The 18,981-nt window shown below is 36.4% G+C and overlaps 1 protein-coding gene across 1 annotated transcript in view; it reads right to left on the bottom strand.

Moving 5' to 3' along the window:
- The window catches only part of chrnb2 (cholinergic receptor, nicotinic, beta 2), a 53,788-nt gene extending 36,381 nt beyond the window's left edge, over positions 1 to 17,407 (bottom strand). The window contains exon 1 of the mRNA XM_073846777.1: positions 17,099 to 17,407. Coding sequence (XP_073702878.1) covers positions 17,099 to 17,144 — 46 coding nt within the window. The 5' untranslated portion in view covers positions 17,145 to 17,407. The remainder of the gene's footprint in view (positions 1 to 17,098) is intronic.
- Between the last annotated feature and the right edge of the window lie 1,574 nt (positions 17,408 to 18,981).

The following is an 18,981-nucleotide window of genomic DNA, read 5'->3' as shown; positions in this document are numbered from 1 at the left end:
ATGTTTCTTTAAAAAAAAAAACATATTTCTTTATGACTGAAGAAAGAAAGACATGGACGTCTTGGATGACAAGGGGGTGAGTAAATTATCTGTAAATTTTTGTTCTGGAACCCTGCTAAAAAAAAGTGCTGCAGTTTAGTAAAGAGAACAGCAGCTTTCAGCCTTTGGCAGGGCAGCAGAAAAACACTGCCTCAAATCTCCTTTATTTTTTAGATCGACAGGCAAACACTCATCACCGCATGCTTATAAAACCCTTGTTGCATGCTTCATGCAATTTGACTAATAGCACCTACAGATCAATCCAGTGAGATGGCTTTATTCATCAAATCAAGTAAAAGCTGTTTTTCCCTGCTTGAGTCTATTAGTTACACAGAGCACATTCCTTTGTATGCTAATCTTCACTACCACCAATATGAATCAACACAGAATGACTGTATACTTCTTATAACAAGCAAGTCCAATATTCTCATATTGCACTAAGAGACAATGTAGCATTTTGGTCTCCACTTCTCTCATCTTGTTGTTTTCTCCTTTCTCAGGGTCAGCATAATACATTTCCTCTGTCTCTCTCACTAACTACTCATCCATCCCATTCTCTGTCTCTGTCTCTCTCTCTCTCTCTATTGGCTTGTTCTTGCCGCTCTTGTTGTGTTCAGTGGACAGGAAAGATGTTTCTACGGCGGCACAGATCAATGAGGACTCTAATCACACACCATAAACTCTCTCTTTCTTCTCTGTGGCGATGCCCACCTGCACATACAGGCCTCTAAATCTCTCTGTCTCTTTTTAAACGCAGTATCCCTTTTCTGCTCAGTTTCCCTTCTTTTATTGCTCCTGTCTTAAAGGGGTCATGACATGAGCAATCAAATTTTCCTTACATGCTTTATATATAAATTCAAGCCTACAGCCATTCAGTCTCCACACAAAAGCATGTTCAGTAGAACTAAACGCAACTGAATATCTTTAGGATAAATTAAGATCACAACTGCATCTAAATAGGAGCAAATCCCTGCTTCATTGTTCCACCATCAAGTTTGAAACCTGCCCAGAAGACTAAACGCTATTATAACAGCAAACAGAGAACCAACTTCTTATTTATGTCCATGGTTTTAAAATGACTGTTAATGTTCAGCAAACAACTATCCTCATTTCCTTTTCCCTCTTTTTCCCATCGTCATCCTTCATTCTCTTTTCTCTCAGGCCATCCATCATTTTGCCTCTCTCTCCTCTTTAAGACAATGTTGTGTGGGGTTGTGTTGAGGCAGAAGGTATTTTAATAAATCAGCATGTTTTCTCTTCTTCTTTGATCCTCTCTGTGTGTTTGCTGTGCTATATAAAGCCAGGCAGTGGGATGCTGTCTTTTCCAGCGCACTATAAGTGCTTATAATGTTTCCTTGCGCTTTGGCTTGCATAGAGAATAATATTGTAGGGGAGACCAGGGGCAATTTTGACATGTTTTATATTTTCCTTAAAGTGATAGTTCAGCATTAATTACCCTCATATCGTTCCAAACCTTTAAGATCTTTGTTCATCTTTGGGACACAAATTGATGAAATCCGAGAGCTTTCTGAACCTGCATAGACAGCGACACAACTGAAACATTTAAGGCCCAGAAAGGTAGTAAGGCCATTGTTAAAATAGGCCATGTGACAATAATAAAAAATAACAACTTTGAATAAAAATTGTTGAATAAAGTAGTTTTTTTGTTTGTCTTTGCGCACAAAGGGTATTTTCATAGCTCGTTTATGCAGGGTCAGAAAGCTCTTGGATTTCATTAAAACTATTTTAATTTGTGTTCTTACAGGTTTGGAACTTTAGGGTGAGTATAGTTAATGGCAGAACTATCTCTTTAAAAACTCTAAACAAACTAAACTTCAAATTTACATGCCATCTCTTGGTGATTTTGCCATTAGTAATATCTTTTTAAAGCAAACAATCATGTGTTATTATTATTTAAAATAATAGAAACTACCTAATTTTTAATACATTATATTGATATAATTACCAACTACATTGTCATTCATCAATCCATTTAGTATCTTTCAGTAATTATAACATTTAACCAATAAACTAGAAATAAAATGGATCATCCAAAAATGTTACAGGTCTCAAATTTTTGGAGATAAAAAATTGTAGCTCAAATAATACTTCTGAAATGAATTTGTGACAAATTTGCACAATTCTTGTTAAAAATTCTTCACAAAATTAAATGATCACAACCATTTTTCCATTATTTTTCTTTTAAGAATTAATCACCCTCATAATTTAGTCACCCACTTACTTAAAGGGGTCATCATATGCTCATTTTCCACAAGTTCATATGATTCTTTAGGGTCTTAATGAAAAGTCTCTAATATACTTTGGTTAAAAATTCTCAATAATAGTGTAAAAAAACAGACTTTCACCTTGTCAAAATCAGCTCTGCAAAATATCAGCTTATTTTATCGCATGGGCCCTTTAAATGCATATGAGCTCTGCTTGCCCCGCCCCTCTCTGCTGAGGGATTACGAGCTGTAATGTTTACTTTAGCCACATTTAGCCGTGTTTAGCTGCACGTTTATCGGTGAAACTTGCCAACAAGTAGCCTGGAAAAATCCAGACCCTAATCTATTAAGGGTCTGGCATCGAGCAATGAAAGGGGCCTAACTCAAGGGGCGGCACCAAGCATGCATTTGAAACTCTCACTGCACACAATTGGATAATGCCACGACCAATCACTAAGTTTTCACTAAGCCCCATACGCTTAGCTACCAGCGGAGCTAACTGATAGATTAAACTAGAGGTCGACCGATCTATCGGTTTTGCCGATTAATCGGCACCGATAGTTGATTGGCCGAACTATCGGTTATCGGCAGTTTTTGCCGATAGTTTTTCCGGGTTGCGTTCTTTGCTGAAGTGCTCATGCTCCGCTGTCTTAGAGTAGAGGTTAAGCCACAGACCAATGTTTAATGTCAGGATTGTTACCATATATTTGTATTGATTTATAGTCATATTTTTAGCCAGCAAATTTGTAGATTTAAAGACATGACATGAGAAAGCAAACTGTGTTCATTCAGCCGACAGAATCCTTCCGAGTCACAGCGCGCCATAGTTTTACATTACATCATATCTGTCCAAAATCATTGTTAATGTTCATAAAGACTTGACCCTGGGCTGGAAGATTGAGTATTGTGCATTTCAGCAAAATATTTGTATTTCTGTAGCGCTAATGTCTGTATGCTTCATATAGAACTATAATTTATGTTTTAGCCTTTTCTTCAGGCCCTTAAAGCATAGGCTTGCATCTTGTTACGCACTTTATTTCACAATGCCATTTTCCTGTTCTTATTTGATTTTAATAACTGATTAACAAAAATGTATATTAAAAATAAAGATAAAAAATTATACAAAACGAAATTCGTTTAAGGAGGGATTTTCCACAAATAAAAATTAACTTCAAAAATTGTGTCTGACTCTCTCCAATTCTCCCGGCGTATTTTCGTCCAATTCATACCACGTCCGACATTTACAAATAACACAAACTTCTTTCGTAATTAATATATTAAACTGAAACAAAACACAAACAAATAATATTTAAACATAAATGTAAAACAGAAAAGAAATTGTTTCTGAAATGGCTGCAATTAACGATATAGATTGTACTTTCTCTTTCCGTTTAATCTGTCTAGACTAACCTTTGCTGGGTTTTTTTATCTTTCTGGATGTAAACATTTGCCCGTTTGGTGATTAAATAAACTGTTTTCTAGATTTCTGCTTGAACTACACGCGACGCGTCTTGTGTGTGCGTGAGAGAGAAAGATACCTGCGAGTTGTCCGCGCAACGCAGCGCTGCACTTTTGTCCGGTTGAGCTGGTGTTTTTCCCGCACATTGCACGTGTGCGCGCCAGAAACGCGGCAGGCTTGCTTCCTTGCACAGAATTTGCACTGTGAGCTACGTGTGCATTGTTTGACAGTGTGAGATTTCAATCGCAGTGTTTTACTTTAGATATGCCTTCATTTCTGCCGTTTGTAATGCAGTACTATTAGATGCACTAAACTCGCGCACTGACGGACTTTCAGTTTCTCTTTGTGTCTGTTCGTCTTAAAAAGCTTGTTTGCAGATGAGGTTAAATGAACATGGATTTTCGAATACTTTCGATGTACACACAGTCAGTTATGTTTTCAGAGCAGGACAAAACATCTGATACATCGAAATAAATCTGTGCATTCGTTTGAATGCAGCCTGTTAAAGCAGCGACTGTCTGTGATCTCATCAGTAATAATCAAACGAAAAATAAAAAACAATAACTATTTTCTGTAAACTTGCCGACACTTAAATAACGCTTGTTTTAAATAAGTAAATGTTTTAAAAAAGTAGCCTGCTTATATAATAAAAAAATAAATAAAGTCAATTTTGCACAAAATAAATTTTATATAAAATGTATATGAAAATGGTGCCATGTGCATTGAAAACTGAAAATGTGACGCATGGTTATATTTAGTTAATATTGAAATTTTAAGATGGGAAATATAAACAAAAAGCATAGAACCTGCAATTTTACATATTGTTAAAATGTAAAGATGACAATGAGTCCATTTGTAACATCAACTAAGATTAATGAAAGCTGTAGAATAGAAGTGTTGTTCCTTGTTAGAGTGTGTTAATTTCAACATTTACTGATAATTTGTTAACATTAATGAACTATGAAATAACTTTAATTATCAATATATAATAAATAATATTTTTATTCATTTACAAAGTATGGTTTAGTATAAAAAAAAAAAGTAGATCACTATTTTTAATGCTGTTCAGTATCCATTTTCAAAAACTATCGGTTAATTAATCGGTATCGGCCAGTGTGGTCCAACCTAGCTATCGGTATCGGTAAAAACCAATATCGGTCGACCTCTAGATTAAACTCTTGCCGTATCCAGTCGGCAAAACAGCAAAAACGTCCTTCTTGCGAAGGAACGATTCGAGCGCGGTTTTCTTTTCCCCTTTTATATTAAAAGCCAGGTCAAAGCCGTTTCAAACAACTGGTTAAAAAATCTGTTTAAATGTTTAAATGATTCCGGACGTCGCAGCACTGTCGTCATCAGTTTAACTTGCCTCTGGCCCACCTACATCAGATACGATTTAATTGGTTCCCAGAACTGCTTACATAATGCAGTAACATGCATCATTGCTAGAGTCTCTTGCAGAGACTCAAATTCAATTCAGAATTCAATTCAATTCAAATTGTGCTCTCGCGAGACCTCTGGATTTCCAGGGTAGCCAACAAGCACATTATTAAGAAAGGCCATTTGCAAAGATGCATAAAAAAACCCTTATACTCACTTCTGCTGTGGGTGAAGCTGCATCATGAATGATTCACATGAACATAGATGCATATGTAGATCGGGATCAGCGCTTTTCTTTTAAAAACAAAAGTAACGTTGTCCTCTGCCACTTAAGCGGCTCCGATGTCGGAAGTAAATGACTATTGCTATGTTCATTATTACATCCAACAACAGAACACCTCAATCGCTCAATTGGAGTCTTCCTCTGCACCCGAGTCGACACAATGGTGATTGTATTCGAACTGTTTCAGCTCGGTGAGGGCGGGTCTAACGGCGTGTCTACACTGGACGCTAGCGATGCGATGCGACAAAATTCAAAGAACCTATTATGCTGTCTACACTGGATGCGGCGCGGCGCGACACGACACGGCAAATCCCCGACAGTAATCTGCTGCCGCGTTCTATTTATGACATGCTCACACATGATTTGTTTAAATGATTTGCAATGGTCGCTTTGACGCTTTTTTTGTGTTATGATTACAGCTCCATATGTTTCAGTTCTGTACGTAACAAGCTTGCTCAGTAGCTCAGCCGGTACGGAATTGGACTTAGGTTGCGGAATCCTTGGGTACGAATCTCGCAAAAAACATGACTCATGATGAAAAAGATGAGAGATAAAAAAAAAAGCTAAAACGGCATGCTTGAGATTACGTTTTTACGTCACATTCACTTTTGTTCATATTATCGGAGTACATTTAGCTATAGTGCATTATTTTAAAACATCACAGAGCATTAGAGTTATAGCACCACTCAGAGGACATTTCAAGTCAGAATTACGGTGACACATACGAAACCAACATCACATAAAACGTACCATATGTACGCTCATCTGTTCCGGAGAAAAGACCAAACACTCTTTTAGCGCCACTTCGTGGACATTTTCCATTGAATACTTCACGAAACTTACATGGCGCTTTGTATTTTGCATCTTGTGAAAAAGTTCCCGCAGGTACATTTTCGTCATGAGATCAGGTTGACAAATGATGACAAAATGTTCAGCCGTATCAAGCCACATTTATGCAGGTTAGTTCACATACACACATACATAAACACATTCACTCATGTACATGCAAACAGACAGTATTTTAAAGAAGGAATGAAATGTCAAAGAGTACATTCCACTGCCAACATACAAAAAAGCTATTATGCATGTGGTGTTCATACAGTACATTCAGCTGTGAATAGCTGATAAATATCCCCTGGACAAAATAAGTCTCTTCATTTAGCTTATTATATACATATTTGTGCTATATTTATTTGCTGTGTTTCTGCAGTACATGCCTTCGGAGAGAAGAAAGAGAGAAGTCGATTCAGGAGGAATAGGACGATGTGTTTTAGACAGATGCTTAGAGCCGATGGTATTGATCTAAGCACTCATAACGGTGAAAGCTTCCAAAGACGGGCCAAACAAATTGCTGGCCATAGAAAGCTATTGTGTTACCGCACATCGCACTGCATCACACATACCGCATCCATTCCACAAGGACACGAGGGGAGTCAGCTTCATAAGCTCATCTGGCTGACATTGTCTTCTTTACAGGATAATCCTGCCTGACAATATGTTCCCAAATTCTACCTCCAGATGCCACTTTTTTGGTTTGAATTAGAAATTGCTCTTTAAAATGATCTTTTGTAATAAGAATCATTACATATGTAGTATGTTATTTCATTCTGTGCAGTACAAATCGTATTTGCATTGCTGACTGATGCTTGAAATATTGTTCAGTAATCAGCATTTGTGCTCATCATCGTTGTGTTCTAAAGGCAAAGTCTTAGAACCAAAAATCAACCTTTAAGCAGTTCAACAACACTCTCATTCGGCTTTGATCATACAGTGCCTCTTTAAATGTGCTGTAAAAGGATCGATAGCACTCTGAATCTGTTTTATTGTTATGCTTCCCTTCATACATTGTCTGCTGTTTCTGGGTCTGGCTTTCTTCTGCACAACCACTTTATTCTCTATAGACACAAAATGGTTCTGAAAATTGAGTGTTTACAATTAGTCCAGCTTGTGTTGGCAGGTTTATGTCTGGCTGATTTGGAATGGCTTGTCTGAGCTTGTTTGCGCTCATCTAAAATGAACATTGGCTTGGCAACACATGGGCACATCTGGATTAAAAAAAAAGGCAGCTCTTCGGAAATGATCACCACAAAATACTACATTCATTTTGTAGGTGTTGAAGTTAAAGGTTTATCTTGCTTCATTATATTTCTTTTTCAAATCATAATTTTACCTTTAATACATTAAGTGAATTTAATGAATATGAGATCTCATACTCTTTCATTAATAATATCTATGATTTGTCATCATCATAAAATAAATTATAAAGCTCTACTGTTAATAGAAGCCTTTTGCCATGCCATCCGAAAAGCTAAAGGTTAAAACCCCTCTTTTTCTCTCCACATTACGTGCTTGCTTTCTCTTTCTGTCCTCCAGTAAAATTCTCCAGAACATCATAGTCTGTCTTTCTCTACAAATAATCTGGGCATGTGTTTTGCCTGATGACAGAATATAATGAACAAAAGGTCAACACAGAATAAATAAGGTAATGAGTTGTGAATATTCATAAGGTCTTTGCTGAATCATAGTTCTGTGTTGTTTACCTCTTGTACCACATATGGCAATTCATGTTTTCAAAAAGGATTAGTTCACTTTCAGAATAAACATTTCCTGATCATTTACTAACCCCCATGTCATCCAAGATGTTCATGCCTTTCTTTCTTCAGTCGAAAAGAAAGTAAGGTTTTTGAGAATTTTCTCCATATAGTAGACTTCAATGGGTTTGAGTGCAGCTTCGAAGAGCTCTACACGATCCAAGCCGAGGAATATAGATCCTGTCTAGTGAAACGATCAGTCATTTTCTAAAAAATATAAAAATGTATATAATTTTTAACCACAAATGCTCATCTTGCACCAGCCCAACCTGAAGCATTATGTAGTCACATTGGAAAGGTCATGCATGAGGTAAAACAAAAGGTAAAACAATGATGTTGGATGATTTTGAAGTTGGAGTTTTTCGCCCTACTCTACCTTTTTGAACTGAAGTACACAGATGAAAAACTAACCATGTTTGACACTTACAAAGTGATTACGTAATGCGTCAAGTCATGCATTCACATTGTAGAGCTAGTGCAAGCTGAGCATTTGTGGTTAAGTATATCAATCCTTATATATTTTAGAAAATGACCCATTGTTTCGCTAGATAAAGCTCTTCCTCGGCTGGGATCATGTCGAGCCCTTTGAAGCTGCATTGAAACTGCAATTTGGACCTTCAACCCGTTGACTCCTATTGAAGTCCACTATAAGGAGAAAAAACCTGGAATGTTTTCCTCAAAAATCATCATTTCTTTTCGACTGAAGAAAGAGAGACGTGAACATCTTGAATGTCATGGGGGTGAATAAATTATTAGGAAATTTTTATTCATGAAAAAATCTGTTAAACAAAAATATAATATTGTTTGAACGTCAACCAAAAACTGAAGAAGCTCAATGTAATGTATAGTACTGTATAATGTACAAGTATGAGAACTATGTAAGCCTTTATGACAGATATGTCAACTACTGTAGGAGATTAGCTTGCGAGACATGCTGGTTGGATATCGGTGTGAAATTGTAAAACCTTAGTATAATTTGTTGGCTGCTGAAACGGTCTGTGGATCAGAGATATGAGAACAGACCAGAGTGCCAGATCACTGCCTTATCTAGATGGGCTAAAGTGTTGAGCCAGCATGACTGACATACAGATCCGATGACAAGTCCACAATGTAAGCATGTTATATGCACATATAAGCCACAATCTACATGAAACAGCAAAAGAAAGAGAGAGAGAGAGAGAAAACACAGGGACATGATAAGTAGAAAAGAAATAAAATAGGTTTTTTTGGAAATAGGCTAATTCTACAACTCCCCCCGACTTAATAAGTTGATTTTTACCGTTTTGAAATCCATTCAGCCGTTCTCCTGTTCTGGCGATATCACTTTTAGCATAGCTTAGCATAGATCATTGAATCCTATGATACCAATATAGCATCGCGTTCAAAAATGATCAACAAGTTTTGGTATTTGTCCTATTTAAAACTTGACTCTTCTGCAGTTATATCGTGTACTAAGACCAGCGGAAAATGTAAAGATGCTCAATTTTAGCATTCATTACTCCAGTCTTCAGTGTCACATGATTCTTTAGAAACCATTCTGATATTCTGATTTGGTGTTCAAGGAACATTTATTATTGTCAATGTTAAAAACAGTTGTGTTAACCATGATGCTTTTTTTTCAGGATTCTTTTATGAATAGAAAAGTTCAAAAGAAATGCCAAGTTCTGTCTGGCAGGTTAGCATCTTCTTTTTTTTTTTTCTATTATTTTTTTTTATTATTATGCAAGAAGTGAATGTGACAATATTATACCAAACATAAAACAAAAAAGCAAACAAACAAAACAAAAAGACAATATGGCAATATTTTGAAAAAAAAAGCAATTTCAACATATATACTGACATCTAGTATTACAAGTGTATTCATATAACAGTGTATGTATTCATGTGTCTGTGAACATTATGATCATGTGTGTATGCAAATGTCTGCGCATGTGAGCCAGTTATTGCATCTAGGGGTGGGAGAGGTAGCACACAAATTGAAATAATATCTACCAGATTATTAACAAATATAATAATAATAATAGTAATAACAATAAAAAAAAATAAAAAAGGTTAGCATCTTCTAGAGCACTTTCGTAACATCAAAACCATCCACCTCCCCAGCTCCACCTGTTTAGATCTGCTACGGGTTATTATATACTGTATGCTATTTGTGCAGCAGCAATACTTCTTAAATACTCATAGCACCGTATTGGCATATGTTTTGAAAGTAATAAGTTCCTGTACTTGCTGTGCAGCAGCAATAATCTACAACAGCAATAACCAACAGCAGCAGCAGCAATTGAGCAGTGTAGCTAATCTTTTCCACCAAAACAAAATACATTAACATTGTCATATCCATCACCATGCTAAAATCTTCTGAAATTTTGTCATGATAGAACTGTAACGATTTGAAATTAAAATATATTGTGACATTATAAATGTCTTCAATGTCACTTTTAATCCCTTCAATGTGACCTTGCTAAATACAATTATAAATTTTACTCCTCATAAAATTTCTCAGGCAGTTCTCAGGTTAACAACTGTATTTTTTTTTTAACTGCAGCTATTGTATGGCAAACAGATACAGAATTCAGCACACAAGTGTATGGATCATCTTCACGAAGCTTTGTGCTCATATTTGTAGCTTAAATAGCTACATATTCATAGTACGGTAATTGGATTGAAAATAATCTCCCTATTGTGTTCCATGTAAGAAAGTAATCCATACAGGTTTGGAACAACATGAGGGTGAGGAAATGACGACAGAACTTAAACAATTAATTTGAACTAGATAGAGAAATTTTAAGTGTGTAAACAGAGGCATGGTAGGGTTTGCGATCTGTATAAAAGAAGATGCCAGAACGTCCTTGAAAGTCCTTTGAGAGTCAGTGTGTTTAACTGAAAGTAAGGGAGAGACACAGACTCTGCGAGGAGGAGTGTGTGTGCACTGAGGTGTGAATAATAAACGCTAAAAATAGACCAGGAGGTGAACCTCCCATCCTCACCTACACTCGCTGCTCTTTATTGACCCCTCAAAATGCGCATCTCTTTATGCATCTGTGCAAAGACAGTGATACACGCATGGGCAAGTTTGCATACTCGTATTTTGATTAATATGCAAGCCTGCAGCTTTGAGATCTATCTTGTTCTTGAAGAAACGCACTAAATGCTCTCCACTGATTCTCGCCTGACTATTCTATGCCAGAGTTCCACCATCCGCATCCAGCATCACCGTCTCTTCTCTCAACAAGTCAGTGTGCTCTGCTCTGTTTTAAACCTTCCATCCATTTCATCTTTGGCTTATGTAGTGGTATGTTGTAAAGTCTGATTCCTGGGTGTGAGTTTGTAGCAGAGCTATAATGCAGGAGGTGGAGAGGGCTCGACCCTCTGTGTCTCCACCATCGATCAGCTGGTAGATAAAGGTGGGCCATAAGTCACTCCACAACAGGCTTTGTCTGTTTTTACGGCTCCCTCAAGGCCGAAGCTGTATTTAGTCCAAATCACTGCCAAATCTGCTCCTCCTTGATAAAGAGAGGCTGGACAGAGAGATGTTGTGCAAAGCAGGGCCTGGGCCGACTTGCTGACATTAATTACAGTTAATGCGTGGGCAGAATGGACGAGGTGAGAGGAACTGGATATTGATTCACCATATATTTTGGTTGGGTGGGTGCCTAGGATTACTGCACCTTCCTATCCTACTATTTGCCTGTACAGCACTTTTTGCTGCGAAAATATGCTTTGCCAGGTAACAAAATGTGCTTAAGTTGTAACATTACAGGTACGTCTACAGGTATCTGAAAGAGGTTTCCTCCAAGGAGGCAAAGGAGACAGTGCCTTGTCAAAATATTGAATGAGAAAAAGTAGTACAAAAATAAAACAATGCCAATATTAAAATTATAACATTAAAAAGTGCATAAAGAAACATTGTCTCTCGCCTCCTCTGAGCCCATTGAGTTTTAACAGACCCCATAAAGCGTGCGATGAGTTTGGTGTGGTATAATTGAAAATGGATGGGGAAAGTCATGTGAGAGGAGGAGATGCCTCCATCGCGATATGATTGGATATGACTGGTTATGTTTGGCTGTGACTGGTTCATGTAATAAATCCCGCCTCATGTGTTCAAGGGCGTTCGTGAATAAGTCTGAATGAACAATATAATGGCGTTAATGGGAAGACTAATTTAAAAAACTTAGTAAATAACTCACACTTAGATGTAACCACTTTGTTTTGTCAAAATAAAACTTAAAATGGTGTGAAAACATGATCTTTGGAAGTTTTTAGTTAATATTTAGCTTAGTGAAATTGTGTACGTACAGAGCTTTGATGACTGGTTATCTGAAAAATTAAAAAATAGTTCATAGTTAACTATTAAAAAGAATAGCTGAACATAAGTTCAGAAATAAATTATATTATTTAAATTGTTACTGCCTTGAGTTATTATTTTGGAATAAATGTAAAATGCTTAAAACACTAACTTGATGAGTTTCAGACTTGGTTTTAATAATAGAAATATATAAAATAGATCTTTATTGATAGTGTAAATTACCAAGAATTTAACCAAGAAAATGTAACTGGTAATTTATTTACATTTGATTAAAAAAAAATCTATCTACACTCTTAAAAATAAAGATGATTTAAAAGGTTCTTCACAGCGATGCCATAGAAGAACCATTTTTGGTTCCAAAAGGAGCCATTCAGTCAAAGGTTCTTTGAAGAACCATCTCTTTCTTACCTTTTTATAATCTGAAGAACCTTTTGTGAAACAAAAGTTCTTCAGATGTTAAAGGTTCTTTATGGAACCATTTAGACAAAAAGTATCTTCTATGGCATCGTGAAGCACCTTTATTTTTAAGAGTGTATATTTGTCTGTGTGTCTGTCTATAATAAATGTTATTTAATATTACAGGCTATGCTAAATAAATTAGTTTAAATGTGGTGGAAGTAGTGCTATTAAGAGATCGTTTACCCAAAAATGAAAATTCTGTCATTTACTCACCCTCATATCATTCCAAACGCACAAGACTTTCACTATTGTTGATTCATCAACACAAATGAAGATATTTTTAATGAAACCTGAGAGATTTTTGTCCCTTGATTTAAAATCCACTGCACCAAACTGACACTTCAACACATTTAGAAATACATTTGAAAAGAAATCTCATGAATTGAGCAGTTCAATCCAAGTTTCTGAAAAGGCGGCTTTATTTGGTCAATAGATTTTGTACAGGTTTTAATTCACATATAAACAGTGTGTCTCTTCAGAAGACAATCCTATAAGTATTAAGGAGCTCAATTCATGAGGATTTCTGTTATAATGTTTTCATGAACTTTTTGAAGCACTAAATTTTAGTGGAATCTCTCAGGTTTCATTACAAGTACCTTCATTTGTGTTTCAAAGATCTGAAGTCTCATGGGTTTGACATAAGAGTGAATAAATGTGACCATGGACCATAAAACCAGTAATAAGTAGCACGGGTATATTTGTAGCAATAACCAACAATACATTGTGTGGGTCAAAATTAACGCTTTTTATATGCCAAAAATCATTAGGATATTAAGTAAAGATCATGTTCCATGAAGATATTTAGTAAAATTCCTACCTTAAATATATCAAAACTTAATATGCATTGCTAAGAACTTCATTTGGACAACTTTTACTTTGATCTTTTTGCACCCTCAGAATCCAGATTTTCAAGTAGTTGTATCTCTGCCAAATATTGTCCTATCCCAACAAACCATACATCAGTGGAAAGGATGGTGGCTTTTATCCTAAAAAATAGTTTTAGTAACCACAGTACCAGATTATTTCTCAAAAGTATAGAGTGTTGGATTTTATCTGAACAAAAGCTAAACATGTAACACAGGTCTGTGCTTCTGACTTGATGCCACTTAATGAGAGAACAGGCCACAGCCCACTGCTATACTCCTTATGTGTGTATTACGTAACCCTAATCATTCATACACAAGATGCATGTCTGTTCATCACCATAACAACCTTTTCAGTCCTCTTCAGTTAATGGTTATTTAATATGACTGGGTGGGTTACTACATTAACTACCAAATAATAGACTAGTGAGTCTAATATACTATGCTGCTAATGTACTAATACTATATCTATCCTATTCTGCTAAGAGAACTGTAGCATGCTTATACCAAGAGGAAAAATGCGCTATGAGTTTGATTGATGTGGGATGGTGGACCCTCCTCTTTTTCGACCCTAACAAACCCTTTCACCACACATCTGACGGCCACTCGTTCTTTTACTCATTTGCTTGTAGTCAGAGTTAATTAACTGAATTAGCCTCCTGGGGTCTGACACTTAGAAAGAGGGACCTAAGCCGATTTCCACTAGCCTGCAATGTGTGTGTGTGAACATGAACATTTATTTATTTTTCTTTCATGCTAAGCTTACGTTATAATTCTTGTTCAATGTGTTTCTAACAGGGGAATTGCCACCATTACACCATCAACTGTTTTTTTTTTTTTTACAGGTAAGCTGTAGTAAGATCAAAATGATCAGGTTTTGAATGAAACATATTGTTTAAAATGACTAATTCAGACTGTATATGACCCTGGACCGGTCAATTTTTTGAAACTGAGATTTATTCATCATCTGAAAGCTGAACAAATAAGCTTTCTATTAATATATGGGCTACATGAGATACAACTATTTAGAAATCTGAAATCTGAGGGTGCAAAACAATCAAAATATTGTGAAAATATCATTTACATTTGTCCAAATGAAGTTCTTAGAAATGCATATTATTAATCAATAATTAACTTTTGCTATATTTATGGTAGGAAATTTACAAAATGTCTTCATGTAACATGATCTTTACTTAATATCCTAATGATTTTTGGCATAAAAGAAAAATGACTATTTTGACCCTTACAGTTTTGGCTATTGCTACAAATATACACCAACAATGGATTATTAAAGGATAACTATTGCCAAAATGCAACATGGGCTGTTTTTTTTTTTACTGTAAACAAGACAAACATATATCTAAAAGCATAATTCCGACAAACGAGCCGTTTTTGAGCTTGACCGTGATTTCGTTTTGTGGTCAATGGCCGTTGAATGGGAGTACTAGGGGCATAAATTTCAGCGCATCAAAATCGATATTTTTACAACACTAAGAAGGCTCGACACACCATGAAACTTTGCTTAAAGTATCGCCTGGGTCTCTACACATGAACTCGCCAGTCAAGAGGTGTCGATCTCCGAATGCGAGGATGGATAGCTCCTAAAGCATATTTCCATATAAATGCACGGCTAATTCGTAGTTTTGTCGCAAGTGAAAAACAATATTAACCTTCTAGTTGTAAAAAGAGCCTCATATAAGCCTAATATTTTGTCCTATGGAGTCCATTCATTCGCATTCGGAGATTGACACTTCTTGACTGGCAAGATGGCTGCGAGCGGAAACCCAGACAGTGTAAGTGAGTTGTTCAAAACCTTTCTTTTTAGTAAACTCTGTGTACACGAACAATGTTCTCAATGCTCGAGTTCATGTGTAGAGACCCAGGCGATACTTCAAGCAAAGTTTCATGGTGTGTCGAGCCTTCTTAGTGTCGTAAAAATATCGATTTTGATGTGCTCAAATTTATGCCCCTAGTACTCCCATTCACCGGCCATTGAAAACAAAACAAAATCACGGTCAATCTCAAAAACGGCTTGTTTGTCGTAATTATGCTTTTAGATATATGTTTGTCTCATTTACAGTAAAAAAAAAAAAACAGCATTTGGCAATAGTTATCCTTTAAAGATTATCAGGTAAGTTTTTAGAAATTGAAATTTTGCATATTTTCACTTTGCAAGATTTTAATTGATGGACTGGATATTTGTGATGTTTTTTTTCTGCTTTTTGGACTCTCATTCTGACGGCACCCATTCACTGTAGAGGACCCATTGGTGAGCAGATGCAATGCTAAATTTTCAAAATCTGGTCTGATGAAGAAACTCATTTACCATGTGAATGACCTGAGAATCAGTACATTTTTAGCGAATTTTCATTTTGGAGTCCTTTCCCTTTAATCCTCTTTTGATCATTTGAATGTCCTGTTTATACAGTAACTGTGTTTTTATTTATGACACATATAACCAACATGGCTGAAAAAAGTAGTAGTACCAAGTACCTTTAAATTTTTTTGAGTCCACAAGAAAAATAAATTAATAAAAAAGAAAGAAAAGGATCTACACTTTAAATCTCTTATGATTATCTTTAGGAATATTTATGAAAAATACATGGCATTTTTATGACTTTATGATCTTTTTTTTTTGTGGTTCAGGGTCACTAATGAGTGTGATGGGGTGCCTAATTCATTATGGTATTCTGTATTCATACGATGCTTACTTTTTTCTTGACAAATTGTCATTTACTTATATCACTTTACAATACAGCTCTAAATTCAGGGCAACAGATTTGTAACATCTGGGTTGAAATCATTATATTGTTGTTCTGAAGTGAAAAGAAACATTAAACTTTCTTTTTCCGTAGTGATTTAATAATGCATGCATCAGGGGGTTAAAGACCCATGCCTTATGTTTCCACACGCACACTTCAAGCCCTTTCTGCAGCCTCGCTTTATGAAACATAACAATTTAACACACGCTTTGCAACTATCCATCCATTCCTGCAAAGCAATGCTGAGTGATAAACACAAAATTAAACGTTATCTTCGTCATGATGCAACCCCAGAGAGACTCTAAAAATCACATCTCAGCAGTTGTGGCGGTTGCGGCTCATTGCAATAATGATGTGTATTATCATTCAGGCTTACAGTGCCATAACCGCTGCTCAGCACTTCTGCGCACAATGAGAAACAGCCAACATGCCGCCGCCGTGATTCTATATTAATGCGCTACAGCAGGCGCTGTGCGCAACTTAGGGGACGACAGGAAAATACGGACATAATATATCTGTTAACACTCAGGTCACACATGAAATATTACCACAGAGTGATTGTATAGATTCACTGTCCACCACCCAGCATCTCTCCATCTCCAAAAGAGCGTTTGCTTCCATACATCGCGTCTTCTATGCCAATATCTATACATAACTGTGCTCACGCACCAACCTGCACTACGTACGACGGGTTACGAGAATAAAAGCCTCAGAGCAGCGAGCAGATAACTTACTTTTCACAATGGCGAGGATGCAGAAGAGCGTCCACAGAGCCATCATCTCAGCGAGGACTGGGAAGCATCTGCCGCGCGTGAACTGCTCTCTCCCGTGCGCGCTTGTGGTCGTGCGTATCGGAGCGTGACTTTGTCGAGGTGGACACGCGCGCGATGGGTAAAGATATTTTCTTTTTCTTCTCGACGTTATTCGGTACCTGGCATCGTTACGTCAGCGGCTTGTAGGTCGCCGAACGCGTGGTCTCCCCCAGCGATGGAGTGGGAACGGTTTTATGAGCAGCCAGGTAGATGAAGGACTAGTCGCGGTGAGCGAGAGGAGATGCGACGAGATGACAGAATCAGCGGAGAGGAGGGGCGGAGGAGGCAGGCATACCTCAGATTCAGGGACGGATTATGGGTTGTGTGGGCCCCTGGGCAAAACGTTCGCGAGGGCCCCCCCTCTCAAAACAAAAACAAAAACGTATAATCTGCAATTGTTGCTTTGCAGCTTTCCCAAAGAAGACAATTACATCCTCGTAGCTAGGGGGCAGTCATATCATGCGCAGGGCCAGGAACAATTAAATTCAAGGACACCAACAGAATGAAATGGTAAAGTAAGCGAAATCACAAATACTACCCACCCGTGTCATATTTAATAAACCAATAACTTAGATAAACAGCAGGTTTACACGTGGGTTGTCAGAATGTTGTGGAGAAGTGCGCTCATGTAGTTGAGAGGTGGCCGGGCGTTAGCTTGCCAGATGCAAGTTGACATGTATAAATCTGACGATGCGGTCAAAATAATATGTGCTGTGAATTTCTTGCCAACTAGAGCCACGGCGGGCAAATGATAAATGAAACCTATTGTCCTACCTTAAAACTTCGTAGCTACAGTTAATGTTGTCGTTAGCTGTGTGCAGAGGTGGGTAGTAACAAATTACATTAATTTCGTAACATTTACTTGAGTAAATTTTTGGGGTAACTAGTACTTTTAGAGTATATTTAAAGATAGGCACTTTTACTCTTACTCAAGTACATTTATAGTGAAAAAACGTTACTTTTACTTCGCTACATTTGATGGCGTTCCTCCGTTACTGTCCTCAGAAACGTGTCTTTGGAATCTTCATTTCATGTCTGATGAAACTGCGTTAATGCTGCTTTGTATTCAGCTGTTACTATGGAAACCGTAATATTTCAGCGCTCCTAAAGCGCCCCCTTGTGACCGAGAATTAATTTTTCATTTCCAATACATTTTTTCAGCTGTTTATGGTCAAATGATTGCAATTATCGACCCATGTTTTTATGCAGCAAACACAGAGTTGTAAATGTAAAAAGTTAAGGTGCCTTCTAAAAATCTAAACAAGTACAGTAATATTTTAAATAAATATAATAAATTATATACTCAATTTATCCCTTTTAATGTTAAAGGATATGCCATAGTGTAACATTATTTTGTTTTTGTGTGAAACTGTATCTGAATTTTAAATCATGCCATTTTATGGCTTAATATTCCACTTCACATTGTCCAATCCCATTACTGTTTATTTTACTTGTGCAGATCTTAAAAAGGGTTATGAATTGCTTTAAATTAATATACATTTTTTTTACAGATACACTAAATGAAATAAATATAATGAAATAAAATTACTTCCTTGATATTTGTTTACATTTGTGTATTAAAAACATTTTTAATTAGACTCCAATCTGATTTTCTATATTTTAAAAAAAGTTTAGTATTTAGGTTAGTTAAATAAATTTTCGGCTACCAAAATCTGAAGAGAACCTGTTCGAAGGGCTACCAGAAATTTTGAGTGCCCTGTGTGTATGTGTGTATATATATATATATATATATATATATATATATATATATATATATATATATATATATATATATATATATATAT

The sequence above is a fragment of the Garra rufa genome, chromosome 9, assembly GCF_049309525.1.
Source record: "Garra rufa chromosome 9, GarRuf1.0, whole genome shotgun sequence".
Lineage (NCBI taxonomy): Eukaryota > Metazoa > Chordata > Actinopteri > Cypriniformes > Cyprinidae > Garra > Garra rufa.
The sequence above is the reverse complement of the archived record's forward strand: the minus strand, read 5'-3'. Positions and strand labels throughout refer to the sequence as shown.